Source organism: Planococcus citri, chromosome 4, assembly GCF_950023065.1.
Source record: "Planococcus citri chromosome 4, ihPlaCitr1.1, whole genome shotgun sequence".
Classification (NCBI taxonomy): Eukaryota; Metazoa; Arthropoda; class Insecta; order Hemiptera; family Pseudococcidae; genus Planococcus; species Planococcus citri.
Window position 1 is genome coordinate 82,728 of NC_088680.1, and position 19,112 is coordinate 101,839.

The 19,112-nt window shown below is 42.2% G+C and overlaps 2 protein-coding genes and 1 long non-coding RNA gene across 6 annotated transcripts in view; 1 reads left to right on the plus strand and 2 right to left on the minus strand.

Annotated features, from left to right (window-relative positions):
- LOC135845457 (uncharacterized) overlaps positions 1–3,234 on the minus strand; it is a 79,568-nt gene extending 76,334 nt beyond the window's left edge. The window contains exon 1 of the long non-coding RNA XR_010558758.1: positions 3,225–3,234. This is a non-coding gene — a long non-coding RNA (uncharacterized LOC135845457). The remainder of the gene's footprint in view (positions 1–3,224) is intronic.
- Positions 38–5,713, plus strand: shams (glucoside xylosyltransferase 1 shams). 2 transcript variants are annotated; one of them, XM_065364008.1, is made up of 7 exons: positions 38–874; positions 998–1,151; positions 1,797–1,928; positions 2,602–2,794; positions 2,873–3,213; positions 3,289–3,446; positions 3,707–5,713. In XM_065364008.1, the coding sequence occupies exons 1-6, from the start codon at positions 759–761 to the stop codon at positions 3,436–3,438; spliced, it is 1,086 nt and encodes a 361-aa protein (XP_065220080.1). In that variant the 5' UTR covers positions 38–758; the 3' UTR covers positions 3,439–3,446; positions 3,707–5,713. The 2 variants fall into 2 exon arrangements, with proteins under 2 accessions (XP_065220080.1, XP_065220081.1); XM_065364009.1 differs by having other exon boundaries at positions 51–874; positions 2,873–3,195.
- Positions 3,929–17,320, minus strand: LOC135845442 (protein Malvolio-like). 3 transcript variants are annotated; one of them, XM_065363997.1, is made up of 14 exons: positions 17,002–17,320; positions 15,026–15,201; positions 13,701–13,811; positions 12,866–12,991; positions 12,545–12,771; positions 9,824–9,962; positions 9,299–9,454; positions 8,756–8,914; positions 8,569–8,613; positions 8,131–8,289; positions 7,498–7,721; positions 6,987–7,203; positions 4,832–4,902; positions 3,929–4,290 (listed from the first exon to the last, which is right to left on the minus strand). In XM_065363997.1, exons 2-14 carry the CDS (start codon positions 15,050–15,052, stop codon positions 4,245–4,247), a joined length of 1,707 nt encoding a protein of 568 aa, XP_065220069.1. In that variant the 5' UTR covers positions 15,053–15,201; positions 17,002–17,320; the 3' UTR covers positions 3,929–4,244. The 3 variants fall into 3 exon arrangements, with proteins under 3 accessions (XP_065220069.1, XP_065220070.1, XP_065220068.1); XM_065363998.1 differs by lacking the exon at positions 17,002–17,320 and adding an exon at positions 16,675–16,693; XM_065363996.1 differs by lacking the exon at positions 15,026–15,201.
- Between the last annotated feature and the right edge of the window lie 1,792 nt (positions 17,321–19,112).

Consider the following 19,112-nt stretch of genomic DNA (forward strand, 5'->3'; position numbering starts at 1 on the left):
ATACATGTACGCGTACGCGTACGCGTACGCGTACGCGCTCGCATACGGCATACTGTTTTTCGCGTGCAACTTTCGTACTAGCAGCTGGAGTTGTAGCGTGCCAATATTACTCGTCCCGTATACTCGTACTTGTAGTCAACTAGACTACCGTTACCGTTACCATTCTAGTTTACTCATCGAATACTCTCGTTTGTTTTATACGAGCGCCGCGACGATAATACGAGTACGAGTACAGGTGCAATGGTGCATACTGCATAGTGCATAGTGCATACGTACGGTAATAGTGTTGGTGCAGTGGGCAGTGCAGTATTATTTCGTAATCGTAATATACGATGATATCAACGTCTACCGGTGGCGGTGGTGGCGATAGATACGAGTACGAGTAGGTAAATCGCGTCGATGCCCGTTTTATGTAGTAACAGTACATCGTACATATTTATCTGCCTGTGGCCTACGGGCTAGTATTTGTAATTTGTATTAGTAATGTCTCCGCCCGTGTCCGTGTCCGTGTCCGTGTCGCGGTTGCGTCGTTAATTTGTTGGTTTACGAATTTCGATTTCGATAAATGGCCTCGCTGTCGCTGCCTCGCATCAATAATTCCAACAACACTGAGGACTGCAGAGTGCAGAGTGCCGATTCGAATTCGAATTCGAATGTGTGATGGTGATCGCTACTCCTCGGTCTCGGTCCTGCTTCGGTCCTGCTTCACTATCACGAACTAGTCAACCTCAGTCCTCAACCATTAACTCGAAGAAGAGATGAGACTGAAACGATGGTTTTTACTAGTCGTATTCGTATTCGTCGCATCGATGTACGTTTATTTACTATTTAGGATTCATTTGGCCGACATTGCGGGCAAAAATTACGATAACGAGTAAGTACGGCTCCGGCTCCGGCTGCGGCTGCGGCTGCGGCTCCCCTCGCGGTAGCCGAATACATTTTTTCCGTCTAAAAAATCGAGTCGTTTCACTTTCACGTTTGTTCTTCGTTCTTTCAGCAAAAACGTGGTTTCTATCGCGCTGGTCATTTGCGGCAGCAGATCCGCAGAAGCACTCGTAATGATGAAATCCGCCATCGTATTCCAAACGACGATGCGATTGCAATTCCTTATACTGTCCGAATTTCATTTGCAACAACAACTACAAAAAAATGTAAGTAGCTAAGTACTAAGCTAAGTAGTAAGTAGCTACAGCTAGCCAACTTTTACCACTCGGTTGGCAACATCATCAAATTTCATCCGCAAAATCGTCGATTTTCCTACCAACAAAATTGTCAATCTATTCGCAAAATTATCATTTTTTCGAGAGCATCGCTCAAAAAAAACAAAAAAAAAAATTACAAAATTCAGAAATAGGTTAGTAAGGTCTACGTCATACATGTAACAGCTACCAATACTCAGCCAAAGTATTTTAAAGGACATATTACTCGTAGTCGAGTATCGTGTTCTCAAAAAATACTCTTTCGATTTCTTCGATGCGTAAGTAGGTAGAGGTACCTATGTCGAAATTAATAGTCATCAAAAGGCTGGGAAAATCAAAATATGGACGAAAGAAATTAAGGACCACTTTCGAAGTAATCTATGCCGAAAATCCGAATGATTCGCTCTTAGTTTACCTACGCTTTTCCCGAACTCGCTTCTTGCTCTCCATTTCTCCGTGTCCGCAGGAAATAAGAAATAATCCAACTAACGCTACTGAAGCATCTACTCGTACGAGTAGGAGACAGGAGTACATAGCTACTTTCGCGCCTTTTTCACGTTGTTATTATGTGCCTAATTTTATTTCATTTCGCCACAGTTGGATCGTATGAAGCTTATGGCGAATAATTCGTTCACCTATCGATTGTTGAATCTGTCGTTTCCGACGGAAAAGGCTAACGAATGGAGATATTTATTTCAACCTTGCGCTACGCAGAGATTATTTTTACCGGTGAGTAAACCTCCATATTTTACACGCATTGTACAGGATTACTGGAGTAGGTAGGTAGGTAGGTAGGTAGGTAGGTACGGGTCACAGGTGGCGACCGAGGCAAATATGACTGCGAACGCGACGCCGTAGATACGAGTAGATGTAGCTAGCTGAACTGAAATACGTAGACGTAGAGTGTAGACGTACCTCGTGCACGTACCTACCTAAATTGTTAGCTTCTAGTAGGTACCTACAGGGTGCCCAGAAATATCGAGCACCCCGAAGAAAGTTTTTCATTAAAAATATAGGTTGGCAACGTGAACGGTTAAATGGATGCATATGATTGGTGGAATGCTATCTCTCCAGTCCGGCCAACAACCAATCATGCGCTATCATTATTACTCGTATCATTCACTGTGACCAACCAAAGTATTTTAGTAGAAAACTTTTTTAGGGGTGCTCGATATTTCTGGGCACCCTGTATAATTTTCTTTTCTTTCTATTCATTCTTGGTTGGTTGGTTGGTTGGTTGGTTGGTTGGTTGGTTGGTTGCGGTTTTTGTAAATTGTAACTAGGTACATATTTTACTTTACATATCTAGCCGAGTACCTCTACTAACTACCTACTACTACTACATACGTATCTACTGTACTCTAATGTAAGTACTGTATTTGTATTTGGCCGCCGCATGTAGGACATAATCAAAGATTTGGACAGCGTTCTTTACGTGGATACGGACGTGTTGTTCTTGAACGAATTATCCGATATATGGGGGCATTTCGAAGCGATGAATTCGTCACAAATGTCAGCTCTGGTACCGGAACACGAAGATGCCAACATCGGCTGGTATAACAGATTCGCCAGACATCCTTACTACGGCAAATTGGGTGAGTTTACTGCCGATGCCGATGCCAAAGGCTAATACGAGTACCTACCTACCTAATATATCCTACGGTTGGTTTCAGGAGTCAATTCGGGCGTTATGCTGATGAATCTGACAAGAATGCGACAATTCAATTGGGTCGATAAACTAGAACCGATTCTATCCGAATTCAAGTCCAAGCTGACGTGGGGAGATCAAGATATCATAAACATTATTTTTCATTACCATCCGGACAAGTTATACGTATACGCTTGCCGCTACAATTACCGAACCGACCACTGCATGTACAAAAACGATTGCGACAGCGCCCAACGGTACGGCGTTTCCGTTATACACGGATCACGCGGCGCATTCTATTCCGACAAGCAGAGTACCTTCAAAGCGATATTCGCCACATTTTCAAAAGTACGAGTACGAGTACGAGTAAGCCCAACCAACCACCCTGTCCAACACTGTCTTTACGTTCGTTCGTTCGTTTGTTTGTTTGCGTTGTTGTAGTACGAATTGGGAAAGGATCCGATGACGCATTTAGCCATTCCCATGAAACGAGCGTTGGAAAAGACGAAACACACTCGTTGCGGCGCTCTAATCGACGTATTTCTGAACAACATGATGCGTATATTTTCCAGCTCGAATGTCGATATATGAGCAAATTTGTAAGTACCCGTACCTAGACCTATACCACGACAGCACCAGCTATAAATGAACCCACCTTATACACCGCCGCGCCGTACACAAACACATGGCGGGGCGGCGCGGCGCGGCGCGACGTCGCGTCTCGCTGCTTCGCGATGACCGATGAGACCGAGTAGAAAAGAATACTCGCACTCGCAATCGCAATCGCAATCGTGTTTTTCAACATGTTAGGCAATTCGTAACTGCGCTTTCGTTAAAGTATTTCTTCGTGATGTTACAGGATATGGCCGATGCTGCAGCTGCAGTACTTATCACGCGTTGGTTTTTGGCGGTGCGTGCACAGTCTGCTACATAGGTAGGTAGATGCCAGATGGGTAGAGGCAAGTACTACTTCAAAGTGCTAGGTTCAGGTTCAAATTTAGGTGTGGCAGTGGCAGTGGCAGTGGGAGTAGGAGTTGACGAAACGAGTGAACAAGACACAAAACAAAAGTGCGACAATAAATCACAAAATTGAAAATACGTAGTATTACAAATACAAACAAAAGGATCAGTATCGAATATCGATCGTGTTAAACATCAACAATAATGTATCGTAACGTAACGTAACGTAAACGCGGATATCATTTTATAAAATAAAACAGAAGAAAAATACAAAATTAGGTAAACATGGCGATAAGAATCGAATGGCGATTTCTAGTTACACTTGCGAAGAGATAAGTGTGTGTGTACTGTGCAGTCGTTAAGCTGATTCGCTGATTCCTGAATCCGAGCGAAGAGCACAAATTGTTGCACAGCGACGCAATATGGACGGAGTCGTGTCAACAATCAACTTTTGATTTCAAGTCGAGTGTTTTATCATGCTCTCTGAAATGAAATGAAATGAAATACAAATAGGTAGGTAGGTAGGTAGGTAGGAGATTACCAGACTAGGCAGCTATACCGAACACCGCCGTAAGACAGGTCGAATAGGTACAAAAACTGCGCGTGAAAATAATCATCACCGCATATCAAGCGTCTCCTACAGTACGAGTATTTTAGGTAAAAGTAGTAGTACGTGGTAGGTGGTAGGTGGTAGGTGGTAGATGGTAGATGGTAGGTACTAGGTAGTTGACATGCCGACGAGTACTACATATGTAGGTACAGGTAGATATTTACAATTTTTGCACAGCGCTGCGCTTTTCTAAATTATGGCACGTAGTTATTCGCTAATCAACCTGCTAAATATGCGCATTGCGCACAACTACATATGTACTACCCAATAGTACATACCCACTACTCAGTACCCATCAACGCATCTACTACCTATGCAGTGTACAGTGCACAGTGTACACATATTACACACGTGTAATGCCCGACTGCCTACCTCGTAGCTCGTACCTACGAGTAATGTTTTCGTTTTTCGTACCTGGCGCATACGTTGTCTGACGAATGAATGTATTCTGTGATGAATTTCGAGCCGATCAACATTTTGACAAACTGCAACAAAAATTTCGACAACTCAGAGCGTAAGTTGCTGTTGCCTGTTGGCTGTTACGAGTATTCTCGAAACATTCGCATTTTCAAAGTGCAGTAAAATTACAAACAAGTAGGTAATTCTAACTAAGTACGTAAGTAACTACTAACTAGGTACGGGTATCGGTATCTTAATTAGGGTCCGAAACGAAGGACCCCCGCGTATGCCTACAAGTAAGTATGTACTTACCTTACCTGGCCTCGGCCCTCGGCTTAGATATCTAGCTAGATCTCTACCGTATGTTTGAATGTTCATACATGTATCAGTATCAGTAATTCAGTAATTCAGTATGTAATACTCGTAGTCGTATTGTAATACAGTAGACAAATGTCGAATACACAACCGAGTGTCCGGTTTCGGTGTCCGATTAATTGCAGGCTCCCACTCGTCTCCCAGTAGTTTTCAATTTCATTTTTTCTCGTCATCGCGCGAAAAAAGGTGAACATTTCTTTTACGAATACGAATACGAATACGAATACGTACCTACATACCTCCTACTTGGCTAATTACGCGCATTGTTTACGAAATGATTCGCATTCGTCGAAATAAACACGCCCAATTGCCCATTTATGAACATACTATGTACGTATTCGTCGCATCTCGCATAAGACGTATGACTCGATCGCGAAAGGGAGGCGGCAATTGATCAGACGACCGATCCCGGTCCCGGTCGCCGGGCGCAATTATACATCATATTGCCTACGTAGATACGTTGTTTTGTAATACCGAATAACTTCTGTTCGCAAAGAAAAAAATAAAAGTTGAAACAAATAATTCACCTTGTTGTACGTATTAATTGTACTCGACATGCTTCGAGCCACGAGCTGAAATTAGTGAAACAGACGGCCCGGCGCGGCGCGGCGGTGCCAAACATTAAACTACGAGACAGCGAGTAACTCGGCGAACCGAACCGTGCTACACAGAACGCACTTTATAAAACGCGTCGATATTCGATAGGCAGTTACCTGTGGTGAGGTGAGGTACCTCTACCTGTCAATACCTACGGCATCGCAACTGGACTAGACTACGAAAGTACCGACGTCGAGTAGGAAGCAGCGCGATGCAACAAGAACGAGGCAATTTTTTCTTCTCAATGTTGGTTCGTTGGTTCGTTCTATCCTTGTTTTGTTGTCTCGTCTGGCTCTTTCGTTTTCGTTCTCGTTCTCGTTCTCGTACATCTACGTACTTTTTACTTTTTTACCCATCAAGTTTATAAATACAACGATCGAGTCAGTTTCCGCATTTCTTAACCTCAAAACTACGTGTACGTACCTCTGCCTATGTACAAGAATGGTTGATATTTTGATTTGGGTATACCTAGATTTGATTCAAAAAACGGTATATTCGTCAGAAAAAAGGTGCCTTTTGCCGAATTTTAGCGAGAAAGAGAACATTTTTAAGAATAGACGAATGAAAAATGTTGTTTCGTTTTTTTCGTGTCAATGTTGGTTCTCTCGTTCCTTCGTTTTTTACTCGTAAAATTTTGGCAGTTTCTTGGTTCTTGTGTTGCGGTTGCCGATGCCGATGCCGATGCCGATGCCGTTCTTCCACCACTGCACGAATGTACCTACATCGATGTTACCCATCGCTACCGCTACCGATTTAATTCGATTCGATTCGATCTCAATACGAATAGGTAATTTAGGTGATAATTTCTAGGCGACATGGAAAATGTGACACGATGCGACGCGATTGCGATACCAGTATCTACGTGTACAAGATACGTAGACGTACCTATTACGTAAGTAAGCCTATAAGGATGTCGAATTGCCGATGCCCCGCGACATTTCACTACGAGTACCCACTACCCAGCGAGTATTTCTGCCTGCCGTGCCGGTGTCAGTGTCATTCTACGCGTATGTAAGGTACTTTGGCTAATAAGATTGCACCGTGTCGCAGCTACACCTACACCTACAGCTACAGCTACAGCTACAGCTACTAGTTACATGGTGGCACGATGGCGGTCGGTATACATACGAGTAAGTACATACAATGTAACGTTGGCTACGTACGAGTATTTAGCGATCGTAAGGGTAAGGGTACTTACTCGATTGTTGTGATATCGGCCGCTGTCTCCAGAAATACTAAACGTGAGATGAACGAGAAGATACAAACACATGGCTAGGTAGAATATGGTGTAAATGAATATGCACGCCAGCGTAACGGTTGAAACTTGAATCTCGTACAGCACCGTGTGCACCACAAAGCACATATTAATCACGATGACGACCGCGGATAACATCAATGCGACCACGATATTTGCTCTGCAACATACGACCAGTACATTACATACCCATTACCACCGATTACCTACAGTATGCGATCGCGCATCGCGTCAAAGTGTTGGAAATTGCGATTGGGTGACCGGTGAATTTCGATACGTTTTCATTTTAGCTTTAACGCTTGCCCGCCCGCCCACCAAATAAAGCTCAGAAATCGTTGTTGGCAATCGCATCGCTTTCTTAGTCTACGTACTACGCACTACGTATTAACGTATTATGTTCTACGCGTGTATTACGATTAACTATACGAGTATGTACGATGATGATTGTTCTTACGGTCCGTTAACAAATTCGCCCATTATATGACGATTGCTGGTGAATGCTACGACTGGTATGGCAGCGAACGGCAGTTGCAGACTCATTACGGCGTTTAAAATATCATTCATACCGCTGAGATCTTCGATCTTATTGTAAAATGCTATGTAAAACGTGGGTAAGATCGCCACCAATCGCGTTAACGCTACTCTTTTCCATCGGCTCCATTGTAAATTGAGAAATCCCTGAAAAATCAATACACGTAGGTAGGTATTAGGTACGAGTAATTACGTATAAATACCAGTAGCTCGGTTTAATTTTAATGATTCCGCGCCGCGCTGCGACTTTCCAATCGTATTCGTAAAATTATACCGAAGCAAAAGCTGAAAAAATAAAGAGTACCCGCAGCTCGACGCGGGTCCGGGTGCGAACGCATTTCTTTGGCATGTGAGTTTTGTTGCGCGCAAAAACTATACTCACCTACATACTAGATAGGTATTGGTATAGGTCCTAAGCTAAGCGTAAGCAGACGCTCAAATCTCAATTCTTACGATTTCCTTTTTTTGTATTTGTTTGTTTTTGTTGGTAAACCACGTTACCTACCTATTTGAACGTAGTTGTAGCACTAGTGTAGGTGTAGGGGTGTCCGCTTACCTCCATGGCAAATTGTCCGGCATAACATCCGGTCATGGTACTGCTTTGGCCGGCAGCTAAAATACCTACGGCCCAAATATACATGGCGGCCGTGCCGAATTGACAACCGAGAAATACGCCACCTTTGTAAATATCAACTTCCACACGCTTGGTATCGTTCTGCAAATGACAACAGACGAGCAAAATTACCGCGAGTACCGCGACAAATTACGTAAGGGTGGGTGTACTCGTACAATTTTCATAATTTTTTACATCTTTAACTCAGATTCACGAGTATCTACTGCTTGCCTTTTGGATAGCGCCAAGCGCCAAGCAGCTACCAACTTGTAACTCGACGGCTCAAGCTACGAGTCAGCAATGTGTCTAGTAGCTACGAGTATTAGCTACTTAGTACTTAACTATAGGTACGAGTAGCGAGTAGCGAGTGCGAGTACTAACCGAGAATACTTGGTGATCGATGTTGGTAGAATGGCAAACTTGCAGCTGTCGGCAAAAACAAGAAACAACGATGAAACCATCGAGTAGCGGTAACTAGCTAGGTAGGTAGGTAGGTAGGTATGTCTAATTGTCTATGTAAATAGTAAATAGTACGCAATGCGAATCGTCGATTCGTCACTCGACTTACCACATCTTGATTGGTTTTCATGAATAAGCCGTGAGCGAAAACCGACACGACGGCCACGTTGATACAAAACGATATCAACAACGCGATGCTCGATTCGATGAAGAAATAAAAATTCGCTTCGGATATCTTGTGTTTTTTTGTTCGATCGATTACTCTAGACTGTAAAGAGCAAACACGTGTCCGTTAGAAAATGTAACCAGTCAGCAACTGCCGCCGCCGCCGCTGCTGCTCTCTCACACTTATTGCTACGAGTACGATAGATTAGATACGCATAAAGCGTACCCGTGGCGTACAGTAGCCAGCAGCGTGAGCGTGCTCAGAAATACGAGTAAGATCGCCAGCACCCTTCTTACCCTAGGCCTAAATGTAGCTTACGTTGAAAACATATCTTAGGTTGGCAGCGTGCGCGTGCGCGTGCGATCGGCAATGTCCTCACTCCAATTCCGGGCTAGCCGGATCTCTGCCACGCCACGCCACGCCACGCCACATCTTGGTACCTATTTACATAGTAGTGTATACTACTAATAAATACGTAATACGTACTTTAACTAAACCGGAATGAAGGTATAAATTATGCGGCATAATGACGGCGCCGATAATGCCGACAGCTTGTAAAAAGGCTGAACTATCGCATCCGGAGCACCAAGGTATCACCATGCCTGTCAACACGTCCGTGGCTTTTGGTCCAACAACAACAAACTGCGTACGGTACACAAAATACACAATACACGTTAGGTACTCGTTATAAAACGTACTCGGCCGCGCCAGCGCCAGCGCTAGCGCCACTCGTATTATACGAGTAGGCTAACCAGTAACCATACCTACTCGTATGTATTACGTACAGTACTCGTACATTATACATGATACATGTACCTACTACCTACCCCCGAGCTCTTTTTTTCAGAAGGGAGAGGCGGGCTATCAAAATAAACACCGTATAGGTAACAGGTATGTACATTGTACATCGTACATAGTAGGTAAGGTACGTCTTATAGTAGACGATGGCGAATCGCAACAGCAACACGCAACACGCAACACACAACACACGACACATAATGCTATGCTCACCTCGTAACCAAACGATAAAGCCATCACCGCGATCAAGAAAGCGAAGAAAAATTCCAACTTTCTCAATCCGTACTTGTCCAACAGCAAAAATGTCAACGTATCGAACACGGTGATCACAACTCCGGCCCACAGTGGAATCCTGAAACAAAAATCATCGAAAATACTCGTAAGTTTCAATAACTCGCGTAAGGGGTACAAGTACGTAGTTGGAAATTTCTACTCGTAGCTCGCTAAATCTTGTCGCACACTGCGTCTTCCTATACCAGTAAAACGCTTCGTTCGTTGGAAAAACTTGCCTTAACCTACCCAGTACCCATTACCCAACGTTGCTGGTACAGAGTGCGCACTGCGCAGAAATATCGCGAACCCCTAAAAAAGTTTTCTGTTAAATACGAGTATTTCGATTGGTTACAGCGAATGATGAGTTGTTGGACTACAGTGATAACATTCTACCAATCATACGTACGCATCTATTCAACCGTTCACGTTGCCAAACCATATTTTTGATGAAAAACTTTCTACGGGATTCGCGATATTTTTGCGCACCCTGTACAATGTACATATGTATTTCTATTTGGTATTGGTAGGTCTACGTAGGTATAGGCTTTGACTATATATACATGGACTTCTATCTTCATTGTCGCCGATGAAGCCGAAGTAATAGAGGTACTAGATCGGGAGCATCGGGAATTTTCATGCGCGCGCAGGAATCCGAACCACCCTCGCACCTTCCAATCACGGTGAACCACGGAGCGACGAACACCCTCCTACGTTCCAACGACCGCTACGCTCATTGCAACAAAATCTCGCGCATGCTCAGAGCCCATGTCCCGATCTAGTACCTCTATTGCTTTGGCTTCACGATTCCCGTTCAACAACAATAGGAGATAGCAGTCCATGTATATATAGTCAAAGGGTATAGGTACCGCAACTTTGCTATGTGTATGACTTTTTTCTCTCTCCCCGCCACCCTCGTAGAGAAAGAGAAACGGCCCTACGTCTTGCGACCATACAATTTCATCGATGAACAATGGCTCAATTTCCCAGCCCGTAAGCATAATTAGGAATTACCTACAGCGACGAGCGGAGCGTGTACACAGTACACACATCGTACAACGACGTATATATCGTACTCGTAGATACAGTAGCGTGCGAATTAATGTAGACGATAACAAAACCACGACATTACACCGTTTCTGAAAACCTCGCTACAAATACAATTAGGTATACCAACGGCTCTCAATTTTATCCTTCGAGAAAATTTTCAAGTGTTTGAAAAAACATTTCCAAAAGCTGACAAAAGCTTACCGAAGTAAACGTGAGAAAAATTTTAGTCTTTTAGTTTTCCGCATAAATACCGAACGAACCGGACAACCTAATCTGACTCCAATTTTGTTCAAGTACACGAAATTTTCGTAGGATGCTTAGTTTCAAAAGTCTACATCTTTGAAGCTCAAGTGACAAAAAGTTGGTGTTATACACTGTGTGTGTGTGTAATGACTGTAATGCGTATGTAACACCAACCTTTTTGTTACTTCAACTTCAAACCTGTATAGTGTATACGAGTATGTGTGATTGTGTGATCTGTCACGAGAAAACCAGGTTAGTGTCCAAAACGTAAATTTTACAAGATGGGCATTTAAAGTTTTGAATCTATGTGTTCGGCGATCTATGATTCGTAGGTCCGTGAAACTTGGACCACTTTTGACCACCAGCGGTGCCAACATAACCTGACATTTTTTTTTTCAAAATCGGGGTTGCCAGAGGCCGATAATCGAAATTTCCCTAAATCAATTTTTTCGTTTTTTTAAAATTTCGTACCAAAAATTTCGCGAAAACTACTAAGAATGAATTATTAATGTAAAATAAAGTTATTTATCGAGTTTTTCAATTTTTTCAAAAAACTTGTCCAAGGTGAAAAGAGTTGATTTTGCCAGCTTAAGCCTCATTCAAATTTCAATAAAATGGCACTAATTCTCCAAATGTGGAAAATCACAAAAAAAAATTTCAAACTTTTTTTGTAGTTGCTTTATTTTTTTCAACCTTGAATTTAGGGTCAAACCAATCGTTCGCGAACGTTTTTACCACCGCAGGCAGATTCTGCACCCTGAGTAAGTCAAGTACTACCAATATCCATAAAAAAATCAATTTTTCGGACGCTAACCTGGTTTTCTCTTGATAGATCACATATATGTACATGTAGTAGGTAGGTAGGTAGGTGCTGATACTGACGTTGCTTGAAACCGAGTGTCCCGCGAAAATTTTACGTAATCGAAATCGTAGAAAATTTAATTCTCTTTCAGCGGATAACTGTCGTCAGAGTTTTGCTAACACGTACGGTCGTACGGCGCGGCGGTTCTTGCGGTGTATCAAAATTTTCTCCAAGGATTGAGGTTTTTAACCACGATAATTTTTTTTTTTTTCAGAATTTGCGAGCGCCGAACGGTATTGTTGCGACGATATTTAAAAAAACAGCAAAACGGTGTAACGTCGCGATTTTGCTATCGTCTACGTTAATTTGCTTGCACACTACCTAGTGCCTACTGCAGACGTATCTACGCATAATACTCACGGTTAGGCATAGGCATTATACGTAGTTCAAGCTGGAGCGCAAAAGCTCCTCAGGGTTAGGTTTACTCGTAGAGAGGTGATAACGATAAGGATAAAGTAGGCGTATGTGTATTGTGTATACGTATAGTGATATGATACTAGTATACTGACGCTTTGTTGGATAAAAGGAACAAGGCGATGGCGGTTCCGATGACTTCCTGCATGTCGGAACCAATGATGGCAATTTCCATCATCAGCCAGACGAAGATTCGCGGTATTTTATTATATTGTCTGTAGCACATTTCGGCTAAATGCAGTCCCGTAACGACACCCAAACGAGCGGCTAACCTTTGCATGACCAAGCCCAGTATTGTCGCACTCAGCAATACCCATAACAGCTGAAAAGTGAAAACAAATATGTACAAATGCGTAACGCGACGCGACGCGACGCCGCCGTGCTATACGCTACGTAAAAAACAAAAAACAGCCTACCTTGTACATGGCCTTGGTGCCAGACTGCAAATCCGATTCTATATTGCCCGGATCTAAGTACGCGATGCTCATGAGAAAACCAGGTCCCGTAAATGCCCATAGTTTTCGAAAACTGAATCCTTCTCTCTGAAAAATCAAAAACAAACATAAATAACATAGGTAACGTAATACGTAGGTACGATACGAATATACGAGTACGATTAAAACATGTACATATAACATAACGCGCGCGCGTTTTATCGTTTTCTTAACTACTGGTAATTTGTTGAAAAAAATTTCGCTCTACGCGAGCCATCGCGCCGCGCCGCAGCCGCAGCCGTAATTCCATTTCCAATGGTAGGTAAACATCAAACACGCATTAGGAAGGGCTCTTAGAAAATTACTCTCAAGTAGAGGTACCTCGAATTCCGATTTTTCGTGCCTAAAATTTGGTTTCGTGTCCTACCGACTCGGTTAGTCAATTAGCAATCACACGTATGTACGAGTATTTCAACGCACTTTACAAGTGTTGAACGCAACTCGACTGTCGCTGACGCTTCACTACGCGGAATGCGGTGTGGGGTATGGGGTATGGGGTATGCGGTATCGAGTCTTTTTTCTCGCAGATTCGAGTTTCGGCATTTCGATTTTCCGTTTTCGATTACGGGACCATAGATGGACGTCCAACTTGAATACGATACGTAGCTTTCACGTTCGCCGACGTCCAGTTCTTCTAACCTACTCGGCCTCGCGCTTTTCGCATCGACTCGGACTACGATAGTTGGCGGCGCGGCTGTGGCGTGGCGTGGCGGATGTGCTCGAGTCACGCTCAGGCTCAGGCTCAGGCTCAACTTACCCCTTCCGGTATCAAAACCTTGTTTTCATTAAAGTACGTTTGTTTGCGGCGCGTATCTGAAGCAGCGTCGTACTTGCCGCCATTACTTTGCGCTCTGTCCGCTTCGAATGGCTGTAAACATAAACAATACGATCAGAAAGCCGAGTTAATACACACGTAAAAATGATTAATCACTCGTTGTAATACATTACGAGTACTAATTATTAGCCTTATGCAAATATACCGCGATTAGTAACGAGTAGGAGCCAGGAAGCCAGGAGGTAGGTCTAGCGACCATTACCATTTACCATACTCGTATTCCGTTCTTGGTACATCTACAATCTACATACATATACATACAATAATATATATAGGTACTACGAGTACATAGTACATAATACATAATGCGTAACGTAACGTAACGTAATTTCAAATGTGGCGACTGCAAAGGCCATCTGTATCTGTACAGTGTACATCTACATCAACGTCATATAAAGCAGTACGAGTACCAGCTGTACACTTGATGTCTGTGCCCTGCGGCTGCCTCCAGCATCTACGTCTGCATTCAATACGTAGGCAGTAGGCGCAAGCGCGGCTCTACCTATATGCTCTTAATTTTCAAACTTGACACTCGAATTACAAATTACGTAAAATTCAAAACATACTCGGGCAGGTATAAATTTCGCCTCAACTGCTAAGGCAAGTTAACAGTAGGTAAGCACTAAGCACTAAGCACTAAGCACTAAGCACTAAAGCAAGCATCAAGCACCAAGCACACGCACGAGGTACCACAAATTATTCGCAAATTCGCAAAATAATGTATTTTGTATCAAGTACGAGGTGTAGGTGTAGGTGCATGCCGTCCGCTATAACTTGAACGCTAACGGCAAACGGCTAACGGGTCGGTCTGCCTCGCGCTTCGCCTCCAAGGTACCCTTACCCTAGGGCTTCGAGACCTGCACTGCAATAGGTATGTAGGGTAGGCGGAAGCGGAGACACTAAGCAATACGAATAGGTACATTTGCCAAAATTTACGCCATTGGCTAGCAAACGAAAATGTGTTCGAGTCCGAACGAACGCATTTATACAAATATGCACTTTCTCAGTGCGTTTCAAGCAGTTTTTCAAAATACTAGTAAAAACGATTCCCCGACGACGCGATGGCCGATACTTTAGGTACGCCTAGAAAGAGGAACCACCGCACCGCACCGCATCGCACCGCTCAAATTATGCCGGACGGACTAGGCTAGTGGCTAGTGGTTGGCTACTGCACAATCGGTAGAGACTAGAGATACGTATGTCTATGTAGGTTAGGGTAGGTACTAGGTAGGCGAAATCCAACTCACAACCAGCAGATATTCTTGCGGAGTCATCTTTGTTGTTCGCTGCTATCGCTTGAGATCTGATCGATGGGTAGGTTTAGGTACGAGTGTATACGAATCGAGCGATCGATTCAATGCCAAACGCGTCGCATCGCATCAACGTACGAGTCTCGGGTACGGTACACTACAGGTAAGGTACTCTGCACATAAAAAATAGCTAAGCCTAAGTACATTACGTAGTTACGTCTTTCAATCATCGCATCGCAGGCAAATGGATATAGACTGTAGATAGATTGGCACTTGGCAGGTAGCACAGCGCAGCACAGAACATGGCATCCACTGCCACGCCACGCCAGCAATCGCCGCCATCTGAGCGGTTGAAAACTTGCAAATCGCTTATTTTCGACCCGGCAGGTTCGTAGGTCTAGGTACCTACATAAATTTAACGCTAAGTAACCGTAACCGCGAAACGCCAAAACGTGGAAATAGATATTCTCGTACACTCTTGAAAAAAAAAACAAAAAAAAAACTCCAATATGAAGCTCTGTACCGAACTGCTCGGATTAAATGCTGTGATTTTCTCGTTTTCTCGCACACACAGAGCCCGAAGATACTCGTACCTATGTACGTATTTACACTCGACTGCGTACCCTACGTATTTTTATCCTTATCCTACAGTCGCGTTGGTGGCAGCGGGTTGGTGAAAATTGAACGTTTCAAATTGCACGTATACAATTGAACGTGTGTGATAATTGCACGCATATTTGAAAATAGAACGTTTATAGCGTTCAATTATTACGTTCAACTATCTGTATTGTTCTGAAAAGGCTAAAAATGAAGTTCAGCCCCTATAATTTTGGTCAGTGTACATTGAGCACCCTCTGGACCATTTTAGGGAGTTGTCGCGAAATTCCACAAGTTTGATTTCAAAAGTAAATTTTTTATCTGCTCGTAAATTCCAGAAAAAATGAAAAAAATTCAAGTAAGTAATACCGTAAGTTTAACATGAGGTCGATTTCAGACGGTTTCAACCGGTTCAGGAGCCGGTAGCCATATTTACATAGTTCAAAAGTCAATTTAGACGGTTTTTATGGAACTTTGGGAAAATCTGAAATTTCCAAAATACAACCGGAGGTTCCAGTTCCAGAACGCCTTGAAACCGTCTCCAATTGACTCGGCATGTTGAAGTAAATTTTAGCTTTCCACCTCCTTTGAGTAACATTTTACGAAAATTTCAACTTTCAGAAATCCGCTGGAGGCTCCAGACTGCTCAGAACGTTTCGAAACTGCATTTTGGGTGGGCGAAAATCTCACATTATTAAATCATTTTCAGACGTTAAATTTGCAGACGTTTCTATTTTCACATGCGTGCAATTATCACACACGTTCAATTGTATACGTGCAATTTCGCACGCGTAATTTTCTTACGTGCAATTTCATACGTGCAATTTGCCGGTCCCCGGTGGCAGCAAACTGATAGCCTGAAGCCTGAACGACCTGACTTGCAGACTGGCACGCGTGAAATAGCCATAGCCATTGCCATTGCCATAGGTAGGTTTAGGTGCTGCAGCTGAACGCATAAGCAATACAATACAAAGTACATATGTACATATATCTATATCAACGTTGACGATACAACAATAATAGTACGTCGCGTCTCATGTATCACTCACATCAGTACGACATCGGCATCGGCATAGTTGTAACTGAACTGCTGAAGCTATGTTTTATATACACATACTGTAGCGGGTAGCGGGTAGCCGTAGCCGTAGCCTTAAACGATATGCGGAATTGCGGATGTTGCGTTGATAGACCTAGTGACACTGAGCAATAAGTACGGACGGGTACTTACTACTTACTACCTGGCTCTGGCTGGACCTACAGAAAGTACTCGTATGCGAAGGTGGCGTCGGCATCGGCGGCATGCTTGCCACTGCCAGTGCCAGTGCCAAAGCCGGTGGCTGTGTAATCACTAATCAATTAAAAAATTGCTACCTTACCATGGTACCGTACTCCACATTGGTAAACACGGACATCCGCCGACAGCCGACTACCAGTAGCCAGTACACTTGATGTTCACATCTGTGGCGAATAGAACTCGTACAAGATGAACAAGTAGAATTATGCAATAGCCGCGGTCGCGTACGCGCTAATATTATACGAATCACAATTATAATTAACCTCGAATACTTGCAAGTGCTTTGAGACTTCAAGTAGTGATAATACAAGTGTTACTTTTGCCGTTTTACTTTTCGCCGTACAGTACAAGTAGGTACAATATTCAACGCTGACAAGACAGGCGAATTGATATCGAATAACACTGACAAGGTGACGCGAACGGTTGGGATACTGGATAAAGCAGATAAAGCCTGTGCGGCCTGTGTGAGTGGTGACGGTGAGTGTGGGTGTTGGTACCGTCACCGTCAAGTGTTTCTGTTACGTCCAGGGATGTTCCGTCAAATAACTCAAGTTATTTTACTGTAAAATAACTGTGTAAAATAACGTAATTTTACATTGTCAAATAATGCGAATTGTTTGACACATGTCAAATAACTAAAAAAATGTAAAAAAACTACAAAAATGCTCAAAATCGAATTCTCACAAGCCAATTAACAAGTACTTATTTGATTTTGATTGAAGTTTCTGTTTCTTTGATGTTGGATGTTGAACTGAACTGAGTTTGATTTAACTCATTTGCGTTGATTTGAAATTTGAGTATAATTAGATTTGAAAGTTTTGTGAAAATAAATGTGAAAAGGAATGAGATGAGATCAAAGGGTACTGTTGAGAGAGCAATGATTGTGAAAACAAATCCGAATAATGATATTAATGAATAAATTTTCATTGACTCAACTGTGATTTTGTGTTTTAAACGTTATTTCATGAGATGAAATGAAAGTGTTACTCTTTGCAGCCTTACTGGTGGTAATTTATTTAAAATTTTTCCATTTTGAAACGAATTTTGACTCATAATCATTCATAATTCATTCTTAAGCTGAAAAATTACTGAGTTATCAGTTGTTATCAGTGAATTTTCCTTGTCTGTGATTGGCTGAATTATTTTACATTCTCAAATGTAATTTTACATATTATTTGACACTTATAGTTATTTGACAGTTATTTGACATGTAATGTCAAAAAAGTTATTTGACATGTCAAGGAACATCCCTGGTTACGTCCCGAGAGCCTCTGTGTGCTCTGTGACGCTGACATCACTGTCACGTCACATGATGATATGATCACGTTATTTGCTCATTTTGTTTCCGTTTAGTTCTAGGTCCTAGAACTGAAACAAAATCTACGAACGTAGCGTTTGTAGCGTTCTGGACTCTGGTATTCAAATTTTCAATTTATTTTAGGTTTTTGGTTTTCGTTTTTTCAAATTTTTGATAATTTTTCTTTTTTATTTTTTCATTTCATCTTTCCGTCATTCCGTCTTTGATGTGGTATGGTGGTATCGTGGTAACTAAACCCTTTAATGCATGAATTTTTTGACCTTTTTTTGAAAAAAATTTGGCGGGAAGTGGGAAACTTTGCAAATTTGTAAATTTTTCATTTCTATTTCTATGCAAATCGATGTTTTTTATGAAATAAATAATATGAAAAATTCTGAAAAATTAATCTGAAATTGAGTAAACGACAACTTAAATCAAGTAAATAGTAAATATTGTGTATAAAGAACATTTCCATTTCATTTTTATTTTGTGATTGTGACCAATTGGTCATTGGTCCATTATGGCCATATTTATTGGTCCATTGGTGACCTTTGAATGAGTTTGAACCTCTAAACTTGTAAAATAATAACATTCTTATAAATTCTAATGATTATTCACTTTAATAAAAACTAAAAAGTTTTCAATCTTCATCTCATTCATCAGTCATCACTTTTCTATGGAAAAGTTGAATATTTTTGACTTTTCCATAGAAAATTGATAAAATTCCACAGCCAGTGCCAGTATAAATGCGCAAACATAATAATGCCATTGTATGGTAAAAAAAAAAGGTGTAAAATGGTCATCTCATCTTATCAGCATATAATCAACAGGTGACGCGTGCCGATTGCCGAACGATAACGCGATTAACGATTACATTGTCAAACGACTGTCGTATG

Excerpts from the sequence above, each read along its gene's own strand:
- shams (XM_065364008.1), top strand. The coding sequence starts at position 759 with ATGAGACTGAAACGATGGTTTTTACTAGTCGTATTCGTATTCGTCGCA. Across the intron at positions 875-997 it reads GGCAAAAATTACGATAACGA|CAAAAACGTGGTTTCTATCG; the intron begins GTAAGTACGGCT and ends TCGTTCTTTCAG. Across the intron at positions 1,152-1,796 it reads AACAACAACTACAAAAAAAT|TTGGATCGTATGAAGCTTAT; the intron begins GTAAGTAGCTAA and ends ATTTCGCCACAG.
- LOC135845442 (XM_065363996.1), bottom strand. The coding sequence starts at position 17,037 with ATGTCCGTGTTTACCAATGTGGAGTACGGTACCATG. Across the intron at positions 12,772-12,865 it reads GCACCAAGGCCATGTACAAG|CTGTTATGGGTATTGCTGAG; the intron begins GTAGGCTGTTTT and ends TTCACTTTTCAG. Across the intron at positions 4,903-6,986 it reads GCCGATATCACAACAATCGA|TTTGTCAAAATGTTGATCGG; the intron begins GTAAGTACCCTT and ends TTTTTGTTGCAG.